The 27,144-nt window shown below is 44.4% G+C and overlaps 1 protein-coding gene across 1 annotated transcript in view; it reads left to right on the plus strand.

The window, feature by feature from the left end:
* LOC138670302 (ATP-binding cassette sub-family C member 5-like) overlaps window positions 1-27,144 on the plus strand; it is a 304,888-nt gene that overhangs the window by 62,160 nt on the left and 215,584 nt on the right. Inside the window, exons 5-8 of the mRNA XM_069757511.1 lie at window positions 21,166-21,339; window positions 21,510-21,657; window positions 22,850-22,998; window positions 26,473-26,580. Coding sequence (XP_069613612.1) covers window positions 21,166-21,339; window positions 21,510-21,657; window positions 22,850-22,998; window positions 26,473-26,580 — 579 coding nt within the window. The remainder of the gene's footprint in view (window positions 1-21,165; window positions 21,340-21,509; window positions 21,658-22,849; window positions 22,999-26,472; window positions 26,581-27,144) is intronic.

Below are 27,144 nucleotides of genomic sequence, written 5' to 3' on the forward strand. Positions count from 1 at the left end.
GAACATAACAGGGCTAGGCGTGAACATAACAGGGCTAGGCGTGAATATAACACGGCAAGGCCTGAACATAACAGGGCTAGGCGTGAATATAACAGCGCTAGGTGTGAATTCCTTATATATTTTTATTAAGCGGCATCACTAGTCAGCCCGATATGTCGTTTGTGGTGGTAAAACCACTGGATAACGGGGGAGTAATTGAAAGCACTGGAGCAGTTGGTGTGAGCAATATCTGGATCACTACAAATACTGTACAGTGTCACATAATATTATATTTCCAGAAATAACATACGTTATTATGATGGTTTTCATGGATGGATTGAACAGTCTTTCAATGATTTTGTAGGTCCTGTTGTAAAAGAAAAGTATTGATAAAGATTTCACAGCAGCAAATGTATGACAGTGATCTCAGACCCTCAATGATCTGACAACGGTGACGTATCGGAGAGATCGCACCACTCAGGGTGTAGTGTGACTGCAAGGGGCGCCACTATCTAATAGCAGATTCTTCTCCCTGCAGCTTTTTTTATCAGCTCAGGATGATGAAGGGTTAAGTAATGTGTTTTTTTTTACTGGACCATTTAAATTTTGATAGTCTAAGACCCAAATTTATCAAAGTAGTTTAACCAGAATTCTGAGATAAATTGCAAAATGTTGGCACAATTTGGAGTTGTGGAAATATTTTGCAGCTTTTGGTGTTTCCACATCAATTTCTCCCAGCTACGCCAACATGGTGCACGCCACTCATCAGATGCCCTTGCTTCATGAAGATATAAACACGTGATGGTGTCTCCGCGGCTTTTCTACATGCATTTGCATATTTCCCATAAGGGATGGGGGCAGTGTTCTGGATCACTGCGTTGAGAAACACGTGATGGTGTCTCCGCGGTGTTGGATGTTTTGATCTTCCCGAGGTCATTCATCCTTATGTTTATAGTCCTTTTACTAGGCACTGCTCCTAATAGCCAGTTTCCTACTCCACACTGATGAGGGGCAAATACCCCGAAACAGCTGTCTGTGGATGGATACTGCCCTTCCCGTGGTTGTTCCTTCCCGGTGAAAGACCTGGCTATTTATTGCTTGCGTTGAGAAACACGTGATTGTGTCTCCACGGCTTTTCTACATGCACTTGCTTCATGAAGAGGCAGAGAGTCTTTCATGGCTCAGGAGCGTCTGACGCCACCACCACCCTCATCAAGACCAGAGAGGAAATCACCGGTCTTCATGTATCGGAGCCTTAGTTTTTCTTTGTTAGTAAAACTCTTATCCAGTTTTTTCTTCTGCTTATAAGGGTAAATGTTTCTTAAAGTTAAAATTAGTCACGTCATTAAGGGGTTAAATGCACTCAAGGCAGCTGAGTAATGTGCCCCCTGTGGTGACTTGGGGCATATGGTCAAAATCTACATTAAAAAGTGATATTTTGGGTTTTCTTTTCAGCTTTAATATTATGAATTACAGAAGGGTTGAGAATGACGATTTTAGGGAATTACTTTCTATTTCTTCTGCACTCGTGTTTACTTGCAAGGTCCATTTATTACATAGGTGGAAAAAAAGACCTCGGGCCATCAGGTTCAACCTTTCCCCACCTATTGTGCATTTTATCACTAAACTAACTATAACCCGCAATGTTATGTGTATTGAGGAAATCATCCAGCCCTTTTTTAAGTGTTTGTCATTACTTCCTCTTGTGGTCGTCATTCCACAGTCTGACTGCTCTAACTGTAAAGAACCCTTTCCTGTTTAGCTGTCGGAATAACCCTTCTTCCACCCATAATGAGTGCCCACTGCTCATTAGTATAGTCCTTGTAAGGAACAAGTCACGTGCCAGTCCTTTGTACTGACCACACATGCATTTATACATGAGATTCCCTCTGAGACATCTTTTTTTCTAAGCTAAACAAGCCCAATTTTTCCAACTTTTATCATATGAGATACTTTCCAATGTGGAGCCCAAAACAGGATCCCATATTCTAGATGTGGCCTCACCAGTGATTTATAATGGGGTAACAATACGTTGGGATCGCAGGATTTTAGCTTTTTTTATACACCCTGAAATCTTGTTTGCATTTGCGGCTGCTGCTTGACATCAAATGCTGCTGCTCAGCTTACTTGTAACCAGAATTCCCAAGTCCTTCTCCTGTTCTGTAGTCCTGAGTACACTCCCATTTAATGTACAGTATATGCAGCCATAGGATCAGGGCCGTATTTAGAGTTTCTGCTGCCCTAGGCACTTTTAGTGCTGCCTCCCCCATTGGTAAGTATGACACTATCGGCATAGACTTTGGCAAGAATCACTGATGTGAAAGTAGCCTTTTGCAGCAGATCGGGCAGTTTTTCTGCATCTGCTGCGTAACGGATCACTTACGGCAACACTGCGTTTGGCCTCATTCATTCCCCATGGGATTTGTGGCACTTGCCGTGATCTGGCAAATGCGGTACCATACCTCCCAACTTTTGAAGAAGGGAAAGAGGTATAAAGTTTGCGGCATGCCGAGGCAAATTTTAGGCCATGCCTCTGACCACACCCATTTCACAACTAGTCACACCCATATCCATGTCCCAACCACACCCATTTAGCACTGCTGATCACACTGTTTCATATACAATAATTATAAACAAAAATAAATATGGCCACACAGTGCTCCATACTGTATAGTGGCCACACATGATGCTCCATACTGTAAAATGGCCACACATGATACTCTATACTGTATAACGGCCACACATGATACTCCATACTGTATAATGGCCACACATGCTGCTCAATACTGTATAATGGCCATTGGCCACACATGATGCTCCATGCTGTATAATGGCCACACATGATGCTCCATACTGTATAATGAATCCACATGATGTTCAATACTGTATAATGGCCCCACATGATGCTCAGTACTGTATAATGGCCACACATGATGCTCAATACTGTATAATGGCCAAACATGATGCTCAATACTGTATAATGGCCACACATGATGCTCTATACTGTATAATGGCCACACATGATGCTCCATACTGTATAATGGCCACACATGATGCTCAATACTGTATAATGGCCCCACATGATGCTCCATACTGTATAATGACCCAACATGATGCTCCATACTGTATAATGACCTCACATGATGCTCAATACTGTATAATGCCCCCCTCCCATCTTGTATTCGTGGCTCATCTCCCTCCCATCCCATATGCATGGCTCATATCCTCCCCCCTGTATGCCTGGCTCATATTCCCCCCCTCCTGTATGATGGCTCATATTCCCCCCTCCTGTATGCATGGCTCATAATCCCCCCCTGTATGCATGGCTCATAATTCCCCCCCACTTCCTGTATGCATGGCTCATATTCCACCACATCCCCCTCCTGTATGCATGGCTCATAATCCCCCCCTCCTGTATGCATGGCTCATAATTCCCCCACCTCCTGTATGCATGGCTCATATTCCACCACCACCCCCTCCTGTATGCATGGCTCATAATTCCCCCCTGTATGCATGGCTCATATTCCCCCCCTGTATGCATGGCTCATATCCCCCCCTGTATGCATGGCTCATATTCCCCCCTCCTGTATGCATGGTTCATAATTCCCCCCCACCTCTTGTATGCAGGCTCATAATCCCCCCGTATTCATGGCTCATCTCTACACCCCCCCCGCTCCTTCTCCCATGGCTCTGCTCCCTGTCCTCTTTCTTCCCCCCGTCCCTCAATCGTGCCCATACAATACCACGGCCCTATCTGCCATGGTGCTCGGCTGTATCTGATCGCTCACTATTGCAGCTGCCTCTGTTTTTATTTGCAGGGAAATCCCAGACAGTGTCGTCATGCAGCAACGAGTGACGCTGACAGTCGGGCAGCCGCTCTGTTACCTGCAATGATGGCAGAAATAGACTGAGGAGCCAGAGGCCGGCTGGACAGGAGATGCCCTATTACTGTGCCCACAGCGTGCTCTGCACACATTACTGTACTGCTCATACTCACCTGTCCCACACCGCGCGGCCGTGCCGACATCCCTCTGGCTCTGTCCCGACTCCCGGCGCAGCACCTTCTTCCTGAGTGAGCGGTCATGTGGTACCGCTCATTAAGGTCATGAATATGTGCATATTCATGACCTTAATCAGCGGCACCACGTGACCGCTCACTCAGGACGCGCTACAGATGCTGAGACCAGGCATCGCTGGAGCAGGGTGAGTATCGTTTTCAAGGAGGGTGGGTGGGAGGCAGGCGTGGGGTGGTCGGTCAGGAGGTGACCCAGGACTTTAAAAAAAAAAACCTTGCTCAGGTGCCGCCACCCCGCATCGTCCCCGTCCTAGGCATGTGCCCTCAAGTGCCTAGTGGCAAATATGGCCCTGCATAGGATTACACAACACAGAGGCCCCCGGCCGTGTGGTGGTGCAGGAAGCTGACGGCTTCCGTCTCCACTATTGTATTCAGCCATATCTTTGAGGGTACAGATTGCACATGTGCCGACCTCCTGAGAAAGCTCCCAAATCCTAGACAGGAGGTATGCTATAGAAACTATACATGCTTCTAATTATACCTTGTGTCTTTCTAAGGCTAGTTTCACATTTGCGGTCGGGAGGGCTGCGGATGGCAGTGTACTTCCTCCCTTCTTCCTCCCTGAAGTCCCGCCTACTACTGTATGCCTTTTGCGTTGCCCTGCGTACCTATCTTTAACAGTGGGTACGGAGGGACGTGCGTTGTATGCGGTCATCCGCAGCCCTCCCAACCGCAAATGTGAAACTAGCCTAAAGGAGCCATATAAAATGCTGCTCATGGTCTGTTCTTCCTGGTGCCCATTCTAAACAGTCAAATGAATAGAATTCATCTAATTGATGTGTCCTATAAACGTCCTAAACTGAGAAATGACTTGCACACCCTGACAACTATCAGTGTAGACAGATAATATACAAAAGTGTATATACGCATACGCAGCATGAATAGTAAAAAGTTGGTCACACAGGGTTAATAGCTGCGTTAACGGAGTGCGTTACACCACGGTCCGTTAACACTGGCATTAGCCCTGTGTGAGTGCTCACCGCTGACTGCAGGGCAGTAAAGCAGCGGTCATTTCGCTGCCAGACTATGCCTGTCGCTGATTGGTCGGTGCAATGGTCGTGGGCATTTTTCCACAACCAATCAGTGACTTGGATTTCCATGACAGACAGAGGCCGCGACCAATGAATATCCGTGACAGACAGACAGACGGAAGTGACCCTTAGACAATTATATAGTAGATACATCACAAGGTAAATGAACCCCTTTCTGATATCCGACGTACTATCCCGTCCACGTGGGCTGGGCCCGTATGACCATGAACGGGATAGTATGTCAAAGCTGATCGGCCGCCAGGGCCGGCGTCAGCACCCGGAGCATCTGGGCAAATGCCGGGGCCCTAGAGAGAGAGGGTGGCCCACTCACGCTGTCATAGATACAGCTGGGAGAGCAGAGCAGGAGAACATGCTCTCTCCGCCCACAAAGTCACTGCTGGCTGCGTTCTCTTAACCCCTATGTGCCAGCTCTGACACAAGCATCTTCTCACTCAGTCAGTGCAGCCAGGCAGGCACACATAGGGGTTAAGAGAAGGCAGCCAGTGTGACATTGTTTGTGGGCGGAGAGAGCACGTTCTCCTGCTCTTATCTCCGCCCCTGGCTGGCTGCAGTGCTGCTGAACTTATGAGGCAGATTCCAGAGGAGTTCCTACCAGTGCCTGAGTGAGTGGCGCTGCTATATACTACATGGGCAGCTGGGCTGCTATATACTACGTGGGCTGGGCTGCTATATACTACGTGGGCTGGGCTGCTATATACTACGTGGGCTGCTATATACTACATAGGCTGCGCTGCTATATACTACGTGGGCTGGGCTGCTATATACTACGTGGGCTGCTATATACTACGTGGGCTGCTATATACTACGTGGGCTGGGCTGCTATATACTACGTAGGCTGCTATATACTACGTGGGCTGCTATATACTACGTGGGCTGGGCTGCTATATACTACGTGGGCAGCTATATACTACGTGGGCTGCTATAGACTACGTGGGCTGGGCTGCTATATACTACATGGGCTGCTATATACTACGTGGGCTGTGTTATATACTACGTGGGCAGTGTTATATACTATGTGGGCAGTGTTATATACTACGTGGGCTGCTATATACTACGTGGGCAGTGCTGTATACTACTATGTGGCCAGTGCTATATACTACTATGTGGGCAGTGCTGTATACTACTATGTGGGCAGTGCTGTATACTACTGTGTGGGCTGTGCTATATACTACTGTGTGGGCTGTGCTGTATACTACTGTGTGGGCAGTGCTGTATACTACTATGTGGGCTGTGCTGTATACTACATGGCTGTTCTATAAACTACGTGGGCCGTGTTATATACTATGTGGCTGTGCTGTATACTATATGGGCTGTTATATGATACGTGGGCTGTGCTATATACTACGTGGCTGTGTTATATGCTACGTGGGCTGTTATATACTACATGGCTGTGTTATATGCTACGTGGGCTGTGTTATATACTACATGGCTGTGTTTATATGCGATCATGAATCGTGGTATGTGTTAAAGGGGGGGCCCACTGAGACTCTTTCGCCCGGGGCCCTCAAAAACCTCATCTTGTCCCGCAAAAAACAAGCTGCCATACAGTGTCATCAGCAAAAAAAATAAAAAGTTTTAGCCCTCAGAATAAAGCGATGCAAAAACAATTTTGTTTTATATAAAATAGTTTTTATTATATAAAAGAGCCAAAACATAAAACATAAAAAAGATATAAATGAGGTATCGCTGTCATTGCACTGACCCGAAGAATAAAACTGCCTTATCAATTTTTCCACACGTAGAACAGTATAAACGCCCCACCCAAAAGAAATTCATGAATTGCTGGTTTTTGTTCTTTCTCCCTCTGCAAAAAATAAGACCTCACATGACTCTGGGCCGAAATATGGAAAAATTATAGCTCTCACAATGTGGTGATGCAAAGACAATTTTTTGCAATAAAAAGCGTCCTTTAGCGTGTGACGGCTGCCAAACATAAAAACTCAATATAAAAACCCGCTATAAACAGGAAATCAAACCCCCTTTATCACCCCCTAATTATGGAAAAATAATAAAAAAAGTATTCATTTCCATTTTCCTGTTAGGGTTAGGGTTGGGGCTAAAGTTAGGGTTGGGGCTAAAGTTAAAGTTAGGGTTGGGATTACGTTTACGGCTGGGATCAAGGTTAGTGGTGTGTCAGGGTTAGGGTTGTGCTTAGGGTTATGGTTAGGGTTGGGATTACGGTTAGGGGTGTGTTGGGGTTAGGGTTGTGATTAGGGTTAGGGGTGTGTTCGGGTTAGGGTTGGAGTTAGAATTGGGGGGGTTTCCACTGTTTAGGCACATCAGGGGCTCTCCAAACGTGATATGGCATCCGATCTCAATTCCAGCCAATTTTGCATTGAAAAGTCAATCAATGCTCCTTCCCTTCCGAGGTCTGCCATGAGCCCAAACAGTGATTTACCCCACATATTGGGTATCAGCGTACTCAGGACAAATTGCACAACAATTTTTGGGGTCAAATTTCTCCTGTTGACCTTGGGAACATAAAAAAATTGGGGGTGAAAAGATCATTTTTGTGAAAAAAACATGATTTTTTTATTTTTACGTCTCTACATTATAAACTTCTGTGAAGTACTTGGGGGTTCAAAGTCCTCACCACACATCTAGATAAGTTCTTTAGGGGGTCTACTTTCCAAAATGGTGTCACTTTTGGGGGGTTTCCACTGTTTATGCACATCAGGGGCTCTCCAAATGCGACATGGCGTCGGATCTCAAGTTTTTGTGAAAAAAAGTTATTCATTATTTTTTTTTAAACATTCCAAATATTCCTTTGAAGCACCAGAAGGGTTAATAAACTTCTCGATTGTGGTTTTGAGCACCTTGATGGGTGCAGTTTTTAGAATGGTGTCACTTTGGGGTATTTTCTATCATATAGACCCTTCAAAGTGACTTCAAATGTGATGTGGTCCTAAAAAAAAATGGTGTTGTAAAAATTGGAAATCGCTTTTCAACTTTTAACCCTTATAACTCCCTAATAAAAAAAAAAATGTTGTTCCAAAATTGTGCTGATGTAAAGTAGACATGCAGGAAATGTTATTTCTTATTTTGTGTGACTTATCTGTATGATTTAAAGGCATGAAAATTCAAATTTGGAAAATTGGGTAATTTTCACAATTTTCACCAAATTTCCATTTTTTTCACAAATAAACGCAAGTAATATCAAATAAATTGTTCCAGAGTTATAACCTTGTAAAGGGACAGTGGTCAGAATTGTAAAAATTGGCCTGGTCATTAACGTGCAAACCACCCTTGGGGCTAAGAGGGTTAAATGTTGTTTTCCAAATATGCAACTGGTTCTGCAAATAACAAGCCCTGATATGGGAAAAAATGGCTCTTTGAAGTAGAAGGGAAAAAAAATGCAAAAACAGAAAATCATCATGTTGGTAAGGGGTTAAATAGGTGAACAGTCGCAGGTGGAGCTCACTCCAGCTGCAGCTGTTATAGGCAGATGACGGCTGTGAAACACAGTAAGCATCTACCTGGCGCAGCTTCTGAGCCGCTCTGTCCTCCTGATGTGACCACATGCCGACATCATCGGGGTAAAGCGACCTTCCCACTCACAATAAAGATCCACAATCCATGTATAATGCAGATCTAACCCCTGGCGGCCTCCTGCTTCCTCTATCCGCTACTATTCCTCTGCTTTCTGTTATGATCCGGTGACCTTGGAGCCGCATGGAACTTTCTCTGAGTTGGTGGAAACTATACTGACCGCAAATCCTGAACTTAACACTGCAACTAGAAGTAGCCGTGGGGTGTGCCTAACAAAACCTAGACACCTCGACACAGCCAGAGGACTAAATAAATACCCCTATAGATGGAAATAAGAAAACTACCTTGCCTCAGAGCAGAACCCCAAAGGATAGGCAGCCCCCCACAAATATTGACTGTGAGTAGTAGAGGAAAAGACACATGCAGGCAGGAAACAGGATTTAGCAAAAGAGGCCACTCTAGCTAAAATAGGAAAGGATAGGACAGAATACTAAGCGGTCAGTATTAAAACCCTTCCAAAAATATCCACAGCAGAAAATACAAAAATTCCACCATCTAACTAAAGATGTGGAGCGTATATCTGCAACTCCAGAGAATCCAACAAGACTGAGAAAACACTGACAATATCTAAGCTGGACAAGAGAAAACAAAAGAATAGCACAGAATTATTAAGCACACAGCATGTGTGCCACAGAAACAAAAACCAGACACTTATCTTTGCTGAATTAGCAGCAAGGCAGGAGGAACCAGACAAAGATCCAAAACCTCCCAGAACCATGGCCAACTGGCAAGGACTAATGAATCATGCACACCTAAATATCCCAGTCAGAACTGCAATCAGCAGATACACCTGGCCAGGACTGCAACTCAGGGACAACTGCATTCCCACCTACAACCACTGGAGGGAACCCAAAAGCAGAATTCACAACAGCTTTCTACCCCTTCTCTTCATGTATGATTGCCAGGAGTCTCCATACAGTGTTCTTGGGGAGTCTGAGACATGCCCCCTGCTCTGGGCCGGTCCATCTACAGGCAGAGGGGATAACCTCACTCCCCCCATAGAGCAGTGTGCATAGTCCAGCCTGATCAGTCACCCTGTGCTGTAGAGGGACCAGTACAGAACAGGGGGGATCTGAGACCCCCAGAGCTCACTGTGCATAGAGGAGGCCGACAGTAATGTCACATATATAGAGGAATGGGAATCAGAAGAGCAGAAACATCAAACATCAGCAATTTGGCAGTTTTTACTGTGAGGTAGTGGGTTGCTTTATAGGGGTGGTCCACTAATAGGACAATCCCCCTCATCCCTCATGTTTAGCCCTGATAAAATAAAAGCACTTAGGGGCCGCTCACATTAGCATATGTAAAACAGCTCCAATGTTGCTCCTGAAAAGCTGGACAAGTGGAATGCGTATGATCCAACGTGTCATGTAAATGGCGGTTGTGTCCTCATCAGCATCCGCGGAACATGTGTCTACAATCCGGATGAAATGCGTTTCTCACATCATCTCTTACATACTGTAGTTCTCTATGTAATTTATAGCTAGTTTACCAAACTAATAAAGCAATCTACTATATAATTGTCTAAGGGTCACTTCCGTCTTTCTGTCTGTCCTTCTGTCTGTCTGTCTGTCACGGATATTCATTGGTCGGGGCCTCTATCTGTCATGGAAATCCAAGTCGCTGATTGGTCGTGGGAAAATGACCACGACCATTGCCACGACCAATCAGCGACGGGCACAGTCTGCCGGCAAAATGGCCGCTCCTTCCTCCCCGCAGTCAGTGCCCGCTCCATACTCCCCTCTAGTCAGCCCTCACACAGGGTTAATGCCAGCGTTAATGGACCGCGGTGTAACGCACTCCATTAACGCAGCTATTAACCCTGTGTGACCAAGTTTTTACTATTGATGCTGCGTATGCAGCATCAATAGTAAAAAGATCTAATGTTACAAATAATAATAATAATAATAATAAATAAATAAAATGTTATTCTCACCCTCCAACATCACGCCCTGTCCTCGGCAGTGCAAGCGGCAGGTTCCGGTGCCAAGGATACTATGCGAGAAGGACCTGCTATGATGTCACGGTCATATGACTGCGACGTCATCACAGGTCCTGCGCTCATACCAACCCTGGGAGCAGAAGCTGCCGCGTGCAACACACACAGGCGCCAGGACTACAAGGGGCCTTTGGAAGGTGAGTATATGTTTATTTTTTATTTTAAGTCTTTTTTAACCTGTTACATACGTGGCTGGGCAATATACTACGGGACTGGGCAATGTACTACGTGGCTGGGCAATATACTACGTGGCTGGGCAATATACTACGTGACTGGGCAATATACTACGTGACTGGGCAATATACTACATGGCTGGGCAATATGCTACATGGCTGGGCAATATATTACGTGGCTGGGCAATATACTACGTGGCTGGGCAATATACTACGTGACTGGGCAATATACTACGTGGCTGGGCAATAAACTACGTGGCTGGGCAATATACTACGTGGCTGGGCAATATACTACGTGACTGGGCAATATACTACGTGGCTGGGCAATATACTACGTGGCTGGGTAATATACTACGTGGCTGGGTAATATACTACGTGGCTGTGCAATATACTACGTGGACATACATATTCTAGAATACCCGATGCGTTAGAATCGGGCCACCATTTAGTATATATATATATGTCTCAATGACATATACAGGGGTTGTACAAAATAATGGAAACACCTAACGTTTTGGCATCATAATCTTCGAACATGTGATAAACATGCAAGCTGTGACATATGGTAATTTTTTGTAGTTGATTATTTGTGTTATGTGATATGTGTATGTAAATTAACTGTTTGTTTTGCATAATTGTAAGAACATTGATGAGAACTTGATACCAATGGCAGACCTCTCGGATTTTCCAAGAGGCCAAATTGTTGATGCTCGTATGGCAGGCGCTAGTGTAACAGAAAGTGCCCGAATGCTTGGCGTGTCAAGAGGTACTGTCTCCAAAGTAATGACTGTGTTTGAAAGAGAAGGAAAAACGTCCGCAGCAAAGCACAGGTCCGGCCAAAAGTCAAAGTTGACTGAGAGAGACCGTTGGACTCTAAAGCGAATTGCGAGAGAGGATCGCAAGACCACGTCTCCGAAAATCACTGCTGAGCTCAATGAACGGCAGAAAAAGCAATAGTGTGCAAAAAACACACCATATATATACCCCCTGGCTCAAGACAGAATCAGCTGTGGAGGATATCCACTAATAAAACATAACTTTTAATATTAAATGCTAAAAACTGCACATCCAACAGGACACAAACGAAAAAAACATACAAAGTGCTCAGGTGAACCAGTGCTCAATAAAAAAGAATGGTTGGATCTCACCCAAGCTGCCGGACACTGTATACTTCCGTACGACACAGTAGAGATCCAATTAGATGAGGAGGGGCAGGGCTGAAGTAGTATGTCTACCCTGTAACCCCTCTGTAACTCCTGTCCTGACAAGGACAGGCCCCAAATGGACCTTGCTCTAAGAGACTGTGGACACAGACGGTCATCTCCAGCGTGGGTTACCTAGCCACTGCAGGCCCCACAATTTAGACGGACTTACATCTCTGTGCCCGTTGGCACTTTTTTCCATATGACTCCCCTGATGATTCTCCATGACCGGAGTTGAAACGCGTAGGGAGGAAGATTCTACGTTTCAAGAGGTTTTGGGACTCTGCCTTTACACATATTGGGTGGGCTGGTCCCTTAGAGCAAGGTCCATTTGGGGCCTGTCCTTGTCAGGACAGGAGTTACAGAGGGGTTACAGGGTAGACATACTACTTCAGCCCTGCCCCTCCTCATCTAATTGGATCTCTACTGTGTCGTACGGAAGTATACAGTGTCCGGCAGCTTGGGTGAGATCCAACCATTCTTTTTTATTGAGCACTGGTTCACCTGAGCACTTTGTATGTTTTTTTCGTTTGTGTCCTGTTGGATGTGCAGTTTTTAGCATTTAATATTAAAAGTTATGTTTTATTAGTGGATATCCTCCACAGCTGAGCTCAATGAACACCTACAGAAACCAGTTTCCACGAAAACTGTTCGTTGGGAGCTGCACAAATCTGGATTCCACGGAAGAGCTGCAATTAGAAAACCGTTGCTCTCAATGACAAATGTTTCCAAGCATTTAGAGTGGTGTAGGAACCTCCAGAATTTGTCCCTTGAGCAGTGGAAACATGTGATATTCTCCAACAAATCATCGTTTACCCTATTTCAGACCTCCGGCCGAGTGTATGCTTGGAGACAGCCGAAAGAAGCATTCCATCCAGACTGCCTTCTCCCAACCGTAAAACATGGTGGAGTTTCTATGATGATCTGGTGTGCTATTTCGTGGAGATCCGCCGGGCCAATGATATCCCTTTATGGAAGAATTAACAGCTGAGATTATTTAGGCATTTTGGGCGACCAAGTGCATCCAATGGTTCTAGCACTGTTCCCAATTCATACAGCTAGAATCGTTAAAGCATGGCACGAGGAACATTTTAATGAAGTTGAGCATCTCATCTGGCCCCCGCAATCCCTAGGCCTTAACATTATTGAGCATTTATGGTCGATTTTAGAGATTTAAGTTAGACATCGATTTCCACCGCCATCGTCGCTCAAAGAACTGGAGGGTGTTTTAACCCCTTTACCCCCAAGGGTGGTTTGCACGTTAATGACCGGGCCAATTTTTACAGTTCTGACCACTGTCGCTTTATGAAGTTATAACTCCGAAACGCTTCAACGGATCTTAGCGATTCTGAGATTGTTTTTTTGTAACATATTGTACTTCATGATAGTAGTAAAATTTCTTCGATATAACTTGCATTTATTTGTGAAAAAAAAAACAGAAATTTGGCGAAAGTTTTGAAAATTTCGCAATTTTCCAACTTTGAATTTTTATTCTGTTAAACCAGAGACTTAATTGACACAATATAGTTAATAAATAACATTTCCCACATGTCTACTTTACATTAGCATAATTTTGGAAACAAAATTTTTTTTTTCTAGGAAGTTACAAGGGTTAAAATTTGACCAGCAATTTCTCATTTTTACAACAAAATTTACAAAACCATTTTTTTTAGGGACCACCTCACATTTGAAGTCATTTTGAGGGGTCTATATGGCAGAAAATACACAAAGTGACACCATTCTAATAAATGCACCCATCAAGCTGGTTAAAACCACATTCAAGAAGTTTATTAACCGTTCAGGTGTTTCACAGCAGCAGAAGCAACATGGAAGGAAAAAAATAACATTTTACTTTTTAGTCACAAAAATGTTCTTTCAGCAATAATTTTTTTAATTTCCCAAGGGTAAAAAGAGAAAATGGACCTCAAGAGTTGTTGTCCAATTTGTTCTGAGTATGCTGATACCCCACATGTGAAGGGGAACCACTTTTTGGGCGCATGGCAGGGCTTAGAAGGAAAGGAGCGCCGTTTGACATTTTCAAGCTAAAATTGGCTGGAATTGAGATCGGACGCCATGTCGCGTTTGGAGAGCCCCTGATGTGCCTAAACAGTGGAAACCCCCCACAAGTGACCCCATTTTGGAAACTAGACCCCCTAAGAAACTTATCTAGGTATGTGGTGAGCACTTTTATCCCCCAAGTGCTTCACGAAAGTTTATAATGCCCGGGCGTGAAAATAAAAAATCCTATTTTTTCCACAAACATGATTGTTTATTCCCCAATTTTTTATTTTCTCAATGGTAAAAGGAGAAATTGGACCACAAAAGTTGTTGTCCAATTTGTCCTGAGTACGCTGATACTGCATATGTGAGGGGGAACCACTGTTTGGGCGCATGGCAGGGCTCAGGAGGAAAGGAGCGCCGTTTGACATTTTCAAGCTAAAATTGGCTGGAATTGAGATCGGACGCCATGTCGCGTTTGGAGAGCCCCTGATGTGCCTAAACAGTGGAAACTCCCCACAAGTAACCCCATTTTGGAAACTAGAACCCCTAAGGAACTTATCTAGGTGTGTGGTTAGCACTTTTATCCCCCAAATGCTTCACGACAGTTTATAACGCCCGGGCGTGAAAATAAAAAATCCTATTTTTTCCACAAACATGATGGTTTAGTCCCCAATTTTTTATTTTCTCAAGGGTAAAAGGAGAAATTGGACCCCAAAAGTTGTTGTCCAATTTGTCCTGAGTACGCTGATACCATATATGTGAGGGGGAACCACTGTTTGGGTGCATGGCAGGGCTCAGAAGGAAAGGAGCGCTATTTGACATTTTCAAGCTAAAATTGGCTGGAATTGAGATCTGACGCCATGTCGCGTTTAAAGAGCCCCTGATGTGCCTAAACAGTGGAAACCCCCCACAAGTGACGCCATTTTGGAAACTACACCCCCTAAGGAACTTATCTAGGTGTGTGGTGAGCACTTTTATCCCCCAAGTGCTTCATGAAAGTTTATAACGCCCGGGCGTGAAAATAAAAAATCCTATTTTTTCCACAAACATGATCGTTTAGTCCCCAATTTTTTATTTTCTCAAGGGTAAAAGGAGAAATTGGACCCCAAAAGTTGTTGTCCAATTTGTCCTGAGTACGCTGATACCCCATATGTGGGGGGGAACCACTGTTTGGGCGCATGGCAGGGCTCAGAAGGAAAGGAGTGCTGTTTGACATTTTCAAGCTAAAATTGGCTGGAATTGAGATCGGACGCCATGTCGCATTTGGAGAGCCCCTGATGTGCCTAAACAGTGGAAACCCCCCACAAGTGACCCCATTTTGGAAACTAGACCCCCCTAAGGAACTTATCTAGGTGTGTGGTGAGCACTTTTATCCCCCAAGTGCTTCACTAAAGTCTATGATGCCCGGCGTGAAAATAAAAAAATCTATTTTTTTCCCCACAAAAATGATCTTTCAGCCCCCAATTTTTTATTTTCCCAAGGGTAACAGGAGAAATTGGACCCCAAATGTTGCTGTCCAATTTGTTCTGAGTACGCTGGTACCCCATATGTGGGAAAAAACTGTTTGGGCACTTGGGAATCAGAAGGGAAGCAGTGACGATTTGGAATGCAGACTTAGATGGACTAGTTCTGAGGGCGTCATGTTCCGTTTGCAGAGCCCCTGATGTGCCTAAACAGTAAAAAAAAAAACACAAGTGACATCATTTTGGACCCTAGACCCCCAAGGAACTTACTTAGATGTGCCCCCTCTTTGGAACTAATCTACTGGTTCCTGTTAAGTAAATTAGTAGTGCATGGAGGTGTGGTACAATTTGAAGCAGTCCTTCATACACAGGCCAGGTTTGTGGGGGCAGGTGTCGCATTGATAGATGGTGTCCTTGCGTACTCCTCTTTTGTAGCACACTCGGCACCTTTTTTGCGGCTTACTTTTTCTATCAGTTGGCGGGACCACCCCCGGAAAATGCTGACCTGGTACGATACGAGCACCCCTCAGTTCCTGAAGTACTGGGGCCCGCTCCTTCCCTCATGCCAAATATCAGGGCCTTAACCACTACCTCCTGGAACTGAAGGTACGACTTATCAGTGTGTCGTGCACATCGTGACAGCAGGAAAGCGTTGAGCATTGCCATTTGTACGATGTACACGGACAACTTTTTGTACCACACCTTGGCCTTCCTCAAAGCACTGTACGGTTGGAGGAGTTGATCGGAGAGATCAACGCCCCCCATGTTTTTGTTGTACCCCAGTACACAGTCCGGTTTGCAGACCTGTGTTGAGGTACCCCGTACACTGCCGAGGGCACTGCCATCACCGTGTATGGTGGTCAAGAGAAGGACATCCCTCTTGTCCTTGTACTTGACTACCAACAGGTGGTCGCTACATTGGGCTTTGCTCTCACCTTTTCTGAGCATCTGCCCAAGTAGCGTCTTCGGGAGGCCTCTCTGATTTTTGCGGACAGTACCGCAGGCTGCGGTACCTCACGCAGAGAGGGATTTGTAGAGTGGGATGCTGGAATAAAAGTTATCGGTGTAGAGGTGATAACCTTTATCCAGCAGTGGGTGCACCAAATCCCACACAATTTTCCCACTCACTCCCAGGATGGAAGGACACTCAGGCGGTTCAATCCTGCTGTCCTTCCCTTCGTACACTCTAAAGCTGTAGGTGTACCCTGAGGTACTCTCACACAGCTTGTAGAGTTTGATTTCGTACCTGGCCCTTTTGCTGGGCAGGTATTGACGGAATCTGAGCCGCCCCTTAAAATGAACCAAGGACTCATCCACACAGATGTCCCTTTTGGGCACGTACACTTCAGCAAACTTTTTGCTGAAGTGTTGGATGACCGGCCGAACTTTGAACAGACGGTCAAAATTGAGGTCATCTCGTGCGGGACACCGTGCATTATCGTTGTAATGCAGGAACTTATGGATGGCCTCAAAACGCGTCCGAACCATGACCATTCGGAACACTGGAGTGTTATATAAAATATCTACACTCCAATATTGCCGAATTTCTGGCTTCTTCACGATCCCCATATGGAGGACCAGGCCCCAAAACTGCGTCATTTCAACTGCGTCTACAGGAGACCAGTTAGAAAATGATGAACGGGGGTTTTGCTCCAAAAATTGCCGAGCATACAAATTAGTTTGCTCCACCATGAGGTTAAAGAAAGCCTCAGAGAAAAAGACTTTGAAAAAGTCTATTTCTGTGAGGCCGGTGGTGTCAAACTTGATTCCTGATTCTGCCACAAAATCAGGAATCAGTGGCTCGTAATTTTCGGGGGGCGAGGTCCATATGGGGTCCGAAGAGGGTCGCGCTGGTTCATCTTCAGGAGTGGGCGCTGCCTGATCTTCTCTCCTGGGGCGTCTGCGTGGCGGTTCCGCAGGACCCGAGGAGGAAGATGAGGAGGAGGAGGAAGAGGATGAAGAATCTGAAGAGTAAAGGAATGTGGGATCCTCTCCCTCGCTATCAGTGTCGGAGGCAAGGAAAGCATATGCCTCCTCCAATGAATAGCGCTGCTGGGACGAACGGGACATTTTTTTTGTGAGTATGGTGCTTGGGTGTAATATTTATTGGTAACTGTGTACATGTGGGGGGGATAGTGTTTGGTGCAAACTATTCTGAAAGGAAAAAGCTAAAGGAAAAAAAAGCAAATAGGGAAAAAAAAATACCTGTGAAAGGAAAAGTCTAAAACAGCAGGCCCTAGCTCTGATATGTGAACTGCGTCACTTATCAAAGTTCGGCGGCTGCTGGGTGTGTGAACGGGGATGTGTAAAAAAAAAAAAAAGAAATGAAAGGCACAGGTTCAGACGCAGCGGCTGGGTGCGCGGAAGGGGATGTGTAAAAAAAAAAAGAAAAGAAATGAAAGGCACGGGTTCAGACGCAGCGGCTGGGTGCGCGGACGGGGATGTGTTAAAAAAAAAAAAAGAAATGAAAGGCACGGGTTCAGACGCAGCGGCTGGGTGCGCGGACGGGGATGTGTAAAAAAAAACAGAAATGAAAGGCACGGGTTTGGACGCAGCGGTTGGGTGCGCGGACGGGGATGTGTAAAAAAAAAAAAAAGAAATGAAAGGCACGGGTTTGGACGCAGCGGTTGGGTGCGCGCAAGGGGATGTGTAAAAAAAAAAGAAATGAAAGGCACGGGTTTGGACGCAGCGGTTTGGTGCGCGCAAGGGGATGTGGGAAAGAAAAGCGAGCACGAGTGTTGATCGGTGAACTGCGTCACCAATCAACGCTCGGCGGCGCTAAGGGGGGTGAAAAAGAAAAGCGAGCACGAGTGTTGATCGGTGAACTGCGTCACCAATCAACGATCGGCGGCTGCTAAATTTGGGCACGACGAACGCGGTGCAAAGTGGGGGTGGAGGGGGAAGGGGAAGGGGGGTAGGGGGTAAGGGTAAGGGGGGCTGAAGTAAGATCAGGCCGGGATCGGGGATGAACACTTACGGTTGTAGTCTCTCTTCTTTCTATTGTCTTCTTTCTTCTGTCTTCTTTCTTTTTTCTTTAGCAAGAATTGTGGTGTCACAGGCTACTGTGGCACCACAAGTCTCAGCACAGGAGGGGATCTGTCAGCGTGACCGCTCTTCAGGAATCCTCACCAAGTGTGAGGATTCCTGAAGAGCAGTCAGATAGGTCAGGGACAGGTGAGACAGAGACCGCTGCTGTGACCTGTCATTGGTGGGATCGAATGATCACATCGATCCCACCAATCAGAGGTGGCCCTGGTGACACCGGTGTTGCTAGGCACCAGCCTATGATCGGAGCTGTGAGCAGCAGGTGACCAGCAGGGTCACCGGCAGGTCACCATCAGGGCACTGCGCGGGCACACCGCTGCTGTGCCCTGATTGGCAGAGCTGCAGGAGGTGGCGGGGGAGGTGGCAGGAAGATGAGGCAGGGCCCGGCACAATGATTTCCAAGCAGGGCACAGCGCGGTAACACCGCCGCTGTGCCCTGCGATCCGCGCGATCGATGTGATTGTCGATCGCGCCAATCCGGCGGGTCTGTTCCTGATTGGCGCGATCGACGATCACATCGATCGCGCCAATCACAGCTGCAGGATCCGGAGCCGCAGGGCAGATGAAGCAGGCTCCGGATCAGGTACTTTCAGGCAGGGCACAGCGCGGTAACACCGCCGCTGTGCCCTGCGATCGGCGCGTCTGTTCCTGATTGGCGCGATCGACGATCACATCGATCGCGCCAATCACAGCTGCAGGATCCGGAGCCGTAGGGCAGATGAAGCAGGCTCCGGATCAGGTACTTTCAGGCAGGGCACAGCGCGGTAACACCGCCGCTGTGCCCTGCGATCGATCGCGCCAATCCGGGGGGGTTTTGGCCGGTGCCTGGGTTGCCAGGCACCGGCCCCAGGATCGAGTCCTAGCCTGGAACCTCACTGTTTCAGCCAAGCTGATTGGCTGAAACAATGAGAAAGGCTGTGATTGGCTGTTCAGAATTGAACAGCCAATCACAGCGATCGGGAGGCGGGGGAGGGGACGCCATACCCCAGGATGCCGAGGCCAACTTCCCCAAGGTAAGATGGCGTCGGAATTTTAATGCGATCACCGCGATTTAAGTCACAGTGTCGCATTAAAGGGCATGACGTACTATCCCGTCGCTGGTCATAGGGGCCCACCCCACCTCGACGGGATAGTATGTCTGATGTCAGAAAGGGGTTAACTGCAGAATGGGCTAAAATTCCTTTGGAAACAATTCACACCTTGCATGAATCCATACCTCAGAGAATTGAGGCTGTAATCGCTGCAAAAGGTGGACCTACACCATATTAAACTAACTTTTGTTGATGTTTCCAGGTGTTTCCATTATTTTGTCCAACCCGTGTATATATATATATATATATATATATATATATATATATATATACCTATTCTATGTGTAGACATTCATTTTATCTGTTCTATTCTAACCTGTCAGTGTGATTTTACTGTTCACCGCACTGAACACCGGTGCGTATTTCTCGCAAGTTACACGCATGGTCCGCGTGTAATCCGTAGTTTTCTCACCCCCATAGACTTTCATTGGCAGATTTTTTGCACAATACGCTAACAACTCAGCATTCTGCGATTTTCTCAGCCCGTAAAATACGGCTGAGAAATATACGCCAGATAGGAGCTGCCCTATAGAGAAACATTGGTCAGTGTGCAATGCGTTTTTTTTTGCGCCTTTCATACGTCTGTATTCCTCTCTAGTGTGACTCCAGCCTAATAGTCTGAATTTTTTTTTTACAAAAATTAAAACCAAATTGATTGAAATAATAGGTCATTTTTCTGATGACACATTCACTTCATGCATATGGGACGGCTTGGGGCTTAATTAAATGGTTCTAAATACTGTTGTGAAGCATGTAGTATTTTATTCGATGGCTAAGAACTAGTGATGAACTAGCATGCTCGGGTGGTCTCCGAGTATTTGTGACTGCTCGGAGATTTAGTTTTTGTTGACACAGCTGCATGATTTACAGCTGCTAGCCAGCCTGAGTACATATGGGGGTTGCCTGGTTGCAAGTGAATCCCCACATGTAATCAAGCTGTCGAATAGTCGCAAATCATGCAGCTGAGGCAAGGAAAACTAAATTTCCGAGCAGTCACAAATACTCGGAGATCACCCGAGCAACGAGCATACTCGCTCATCACTACTCGTTACTCAAGATTTCTCGGGTGGTCTCTGAGCATTTCAGCGTGTTCAGAGATTTAGTTTATGTCGATGCAGCTGCATTATTTTTCGGCTTCTAGACAGCTTAAATACATGTGGGGGTTGCCTGATTGTTAGGGAATCCCCAAATGTATTCAGCTTGGCTAGCATCCGCAAATCATGCAGCTGCGTGGACATAAACTAAATCTCCAAGCACTCCAAAATACTCGGAGATCACTCGAGCGTGCTCGGAAAATCTCGAGTAACGAGTACACTCGTTCATCACTACTAAGAACCTAATCATTCAAAACACATAGGTTATGCTACCCTGCCAGTAAGATGTATGCCTGCCTGTAAGTAATGAGTTTATGGATTTACAATAGGGAAGTTTGGATTTTACTGAAAGTATGTAAGGTATATTTTATTTTCTTTAGCTAGTCCAGAGCTATTCGTTGTAATAGTATATGACTGCATAATGGTGTGTTTTACCTTCCAGCTAGTTAACATGAGTAGCAGCGATGGTCATCGTCTGTATGAAGCCGCCTCCATAGGCTGTATGCTGGCTGTTACCCCTGTCATCGTCCTCGTAGGACTGCTATACACTGCCTTCTTTTTGGGTCCTACAGCCTTGATGGGTTCTGCTGCATTTATCTTGTTTTATCCATTAATGGTAAGATTATTCCTCTGCTAAGTGACTATAAGCCTCTATACTATTTCCAGTTCTTCATTGAAACTAGAAGTTCTCTAACTTTTGTTTTACTTACTCTTAATCTATTCATTACATTATATTGATTTGCATTTGTTCCTTACAATATATGGAAAATTCTTTTTTGTCTTTAGATGCTAGCATCAAAATTCACAGCATATTTTAGGAAAAAATGCATAGGAATCACAGATCAAAGAGTGCGAGTTATGAATGAGATCTTGACCAGCATCCGATTTATTAAGATGTATGCGTGGGAGAAAACATTCGTGAGAAATATTCAAGGTAGGTTCTGCTTGATAGGCCGAAACTGTGCAAACTGTAATATAGTGTTCTTCAGAATATTTTATGCATTCTTGATCAGATCACATGTTTTTTTCTTGAGTAATCCTGAAATTTGGCATACATTCTTTAATTTGCCATTTATAGGATCCAACAGATGCTTGGTTATCAAAAATTGCAATTCTACACAGATGCTTAAGGAAGTGGCCGAATGTAATAAATTCAGACACCAATTTCAAAGCTACAAGTAAATGTCAAATTGATGTGTCACAGTATGGGTGTGTATGGCATGGTGCCATTGTATTATGACGCCCTCCCTGACCCATCCCTTGATCTACATATACTTATCACCATGTAACTCAAGCTTAGTCCCCACACAGCATTAATACATTTAAAGGGACTCTGTCACCTGAATTTGGAGGGAACAATTTTCAGCCATAGGGGCGGGGTTTTCGGGTGTTTGATTCACCCTTTCCTTACCCGCTGGCTGCAATATTGGATTGAAGTTCATTCTCTGTCCTCCATAGTACACGCCTGCGCAATATATAAAAGTAGGTTCTGTAGAAGGACGTAGATCTGGGGATTTATTATGATGGAATATAGGCTATATATGAACTGGATGGACAAATGTCTTTTTTCGGCCTTACTAACTATGTTACTATGTTACTATGTAACTTGGCTTTCCGGATATACATGAAATAAAGTATATTGCAGAAAAAAATCTACTTTTAAAATTAATATATAGCATGTATTGGTTATCACAGCTGACAACAGATATCATGCTTTACAGTTTGTTCATAGCTATTGAAATAGAACACAATATATTTACGAAAGTGTTCAAAAAATTAAAGGGGTTGTCCATCATAATAATCACCAGCTGTTAGTAGCTCCAACTTCATCTCCTTCACGCCGTTTAATGTCTGCTCTGGGTGCTGCAGTTTAGCCTCCATTGAAATGAATGGAAACTGACCTGCAGTATCGGGCAGCGGCCACTATGCAGTGTGACAGAGTGGTGGTGTGTCGCTCTGGCCACCACCGGAGGTGATAACTTGATCAGAGCCCCACTGATCTGAGATTGATAAATCAATCAATATCATAGTAACGGAAAACCCTTTTAAGTGAAAATTCGGCAGAATTTCTAGAAGATTGTTTTCTGTAGGGTAACATTTGATGATAATGAATTATTATTTTGTAGCCATCAGAAGAGCTGAGAGGGCTTTCTTGGAAAAAGCTGGATATATACAGAGTGTCACAACAGGGATAGCTCCTATAGTGACGGTGGTTGCTAGTGTATGCACTTTTACATTGCATATGGCTCTTGGATATGATCTAACAGCTCCACAGGTAGGTACTAGATTAATATAGCAGTACGTTCCCACAACCTCTTCTGGTTTTATCTTGGCGACATTAGGATCTCTGAGCTATATTTAATATTAGGGCTCGCTCACATGAGCATATAACACCACAAAGTTCTATCCGATGTTGTATCGGATAGTACTGGGACCAATGTTATACTTGGGGGCAGTGCAGATCGGCAATTTTTTTCCTAGAGACCAAATTCATCTATAGAAAGAAATCACAGCATGCTGCAAGTGTCTCCGCTGTTCAAATCACCCACACCCATTCAAGTCTATGGGTGCATGTGAAACATTGGACTCCACTCAGATGACATCGGAGTGCCTTCCAACATTCCTGGACTCAGATAATGTAGAAAATGAAGAAACTCTGCTCAATAAACATAATAGAGACGATTGTCTCTCATGAGAGAACATATGATCGTATAACCCCAGCCTAAAGCTAAATAGTGGGATTATGATGCGCATTATAGCAATACTGGAAATAAAAGTGTTATTGGATCACAACACTATAGGAGAATGTCCCAAAAAGTGCTGTGGTCATATACAGTTATTCTCTATCATACACATTTATGCCCTTTGATTAACGTCTTCCCTATAGTCTTGTAGGCTCAGGAATCAGGAGATCCCTGAGCTAAAACTGTATAGGAGGGTTGACATTGAACAATCTGTGATGTCAAATGACCACCAACTGGCTTCATATTTGCTTATTGGTGGTCACTCAATAGCCTTATTAGACCAGCAGATTGCATCACCCGTGCACACAGAACGATCAGTAATTTCACCCGACGAACAACCGTTTTGCTCGTTCACCAACTAATCGTCAGCCTGTTTACAGTGGACAATCATTGGGAAATTAGCACTCCTTGGAACATTCGTTCCTGATAATTTTGCATTGTTAAGGTAGGTGTACACTGATCGATCTGTGGCATTAAACTGGCTACATATTTGCCAATGATAGAACCAAAAACACATGGGCTACTTGCACAGTGAACAAGTCTGTAGAAGCCTGTTCACACCACCAAGAAACTTGAAGACACAAAAAGAGCACAGTGAGGTCAAAAATACTCTGTTGTAAAGAAGTCACAGTAAATGAGCAAGTGCTAGTCAAAAATGAAAAAAAAATACAGGGTATTTAGTTAATATGTTTTTTTGCAAAAAAATGTATATTAAGCTGCTCCACCAATCGCCAAAGTATGCCCATAATAGAGCAGTCCTATCTAATGTATATAATCACTATCTGATGTATTTAAAAACCTGATTATCTGTATAGTACCTGTATAAGCAGGGTTCAGAGAGAAAAAATCCATGTGGACATGCAGGAAGGAACAGCTTTAGTGCAAATGGCCCACAGAGGAGTGGTGAACTCCCCAGTCTTGTAGAACCAAGAGAACAATTATAGAACCAAAAACACATGGGCTACTTGCACAGTGAACAAGTCTGTAGAAGCCTGTTCACACCACCAAGAAACTTGAAGACACAAAAAGAACACAGCGAGGTCAAAAATACTCTGTTGTAAAGAAGTCACAGTAAATGAGCAAGTGCTAGTCAAAAAATGAAAAAAATACAGGGTATTTAGTTAATACGTTTTTTTGCAAAAAAATGTATATTAAGCTGCTCCACCAATCGCCAAAGTATACCCATAATAGAGCAGTCCTATCTAATGTATAAAATCCCTATCTGATGTATTTAAAAACCTGATCATCTGTATAGTACCTGTATAAGCAGGGTTCAGAGAGAAAAAATCCATGTGGACATGCAGGATGGAAGAGCTTTAGTGCAAATGGCCCACAGAGGAGTGGTGGACTCCCCAAGAACCAAGAGAACAATTATAGAACTAAAAACACATGGGCTACTTGCACAGTGAACAAGTCTGTAGAAGCCTGTTCACACCACCAAGAAACTTGAAGACACAAAAAGAGCACAGCGAGGTCAAAAATACTCTGTTGTAAATGTTTTTGGTTCTATAATTGTTCTCTTGGTTCCACAAGCCTGGGGAGTCCACCACTCCTCTGTGGGTCATTTGCACTAAAGCTGTTCTATCCTGCATGTCCACATGGATTTTTTCTCTCTGAACTCTGCTTAGACAGGTACTATACAGATTATCAGGTTTTTAAATACATCAGATAGGGATTATATACATTTGATAGGACTGCTCTATTATGGGTACACCTTGGCGATTGGTGGAGCAGCTCAATATACTTTTTTTTGCAAAAAATGTATTAACTAAATACCCTGTATTTTTTTCATTTTTTGACTAGCACTTGCTCATTTACTGTGACTTCTTTACAACAGAGTATTTTTGACCTCGCTGTGCTCTTTTTGTGCCTTCATATTTGCCAATGAGCGGTCATTTAATAGCACGGTAAGGCAGGTAGACCGCATCTCCCATGTGCACAGAATGATCAGTAATAGACCTTTCTGTGCTACTATGCTGCCAAGAAAAATGATTTTTTGAGCAAGCTAACACATCATTCACCTGACGCCTGAGCACTTTGCATATTCAGCTGGTGATTGGCAACCTGCTTACAATGTACGATTTTTGGAAAATGTGTGTTTATGAGATTGATCTTTTCCCCATAATTGTGCAGTGTAAATGCACTGTTAGGCCACGGTCACACTAGCGTAGAATATGGATGAGAGTTAATCTATGGGGCAGATCATATCTACGATTATTTTCTCATGCTGAATCGGCATGCGAGAATAAACACAGCATGCTGCAATTGTCACCGACGCTCGGCCGAGTCTCAGCTCACTCGCACCCATATAAGCCTATAGGTGATAGTGACACCGCGCACATCACTTGGATACCATCCGAGTGCGGTGCAATGTACGCCAACGCTGGCAGTGGAGGAGATGGAGAAATTCATTTCTTCGCCTCCTCCACAGCTGAGCTCTGATTCTTTCTGTGCGAGAAGCTCAGGGCACAGACGCATGACACACGGCTCACGCTCGCAGGAGAGCAGGAGCTGAGCGTCATTAGCATATCGCATCCGATGCTCTCGCATCAGACGCAATACGCTAGACTGACCCTGGCCCAAGGGCTTCAATACTCATTAGAGTACTAAGCCCCATTAGCAAAAATCCATAGGGTCACAAAATATCCGCATAATATTGAACTAGACAGATCTCTATAATCTCTAGCTGCTTTTTCAAACTACGTTTTCTCAGAAATTTCATAGTACAGGCTCTGATTCATGCTGCTCATAGTTGGGGCAGGATTAATCTAAGGTCACCTTTATTCTGGGTATGTTTTACAATTACTCAGTATGATTGTTTTAAAATATAATATGACAGATTGTCCAGCCATTATTTCTTGGATGCAATAAAGGTCTCAAAGATCTGTGATTTATGATTCTTCAGTAACGTTTTATTGGAATGACTACTAACAATAAAATGCATGAAACGCTCATGTTCTCATAATGTATTTCCTCCATGCCTTTGTTTTATACGTTTATTGCAGGCTTTTACTGTTGTTACTGTGTTCAATTCAATGACCTCGTCTCTTAAGATCATACCGATAGCTGTACGAGCCGCCTCCGAAGCTTCAGTGTCCATCTCTAGATTTCAGGTTGGATGATGTGCTTTTCTCCTTTGGTATTACATTGTGACAGTTCCTGGTGATTTCTGATGTAACGTTTTCATTCTATATTATAGTAAAATGGGATAAAGTATAATAAAATATAATAAAAACAAATAAATAAAGTGCGAACTGAACACAATATGCATGGATACTTTTAGTGATGAGCGAAGTGCTCGGATAAGGTGTTATCTGACCATGCTCCTATGCTAGCAGAGTGTCTTCGGTGTGCTCGAATAATAAAAAAAAATATTACAATAAACAGTAAAGAAGAATAAAAATCCTTCATTGCAGATATCTGTCATGGGACTCACTCCCACAAGCACATACATCAGACGTGTACAATCCAATAAAAAAGAGACTGCACTCGGACCAATGTTAATCAATAAGGCAGTGCATATTTGTCATTTTTTCTCAACTTTTATTTCGGCATCAGGAAAAATTTGCAGCAATTTGACTCCAACATCTGTACAGTTGCGAGAAAAAAATTGGATACCATATGAATCATCAGTATGGCATCCGATTTTTACAGATACAGTACATTGCAATTCTGTA

Source organism: Ranitomeya imitator, chromosome 3 (genome assembly GCF_032444005.1).
Source record: "Ranitomeya imitator isolate aRanImi1 chromosome 3, aRanImi1.pri, whole genome shotgun sequence".
Classification (NCBI taxonomy): domain Eukaryota; kingdom Metazoa; phylum Chordata; class Amphibia; order Anura; family Dendrobatidae; genus Ranitomeya; species Ranitomeya imitator.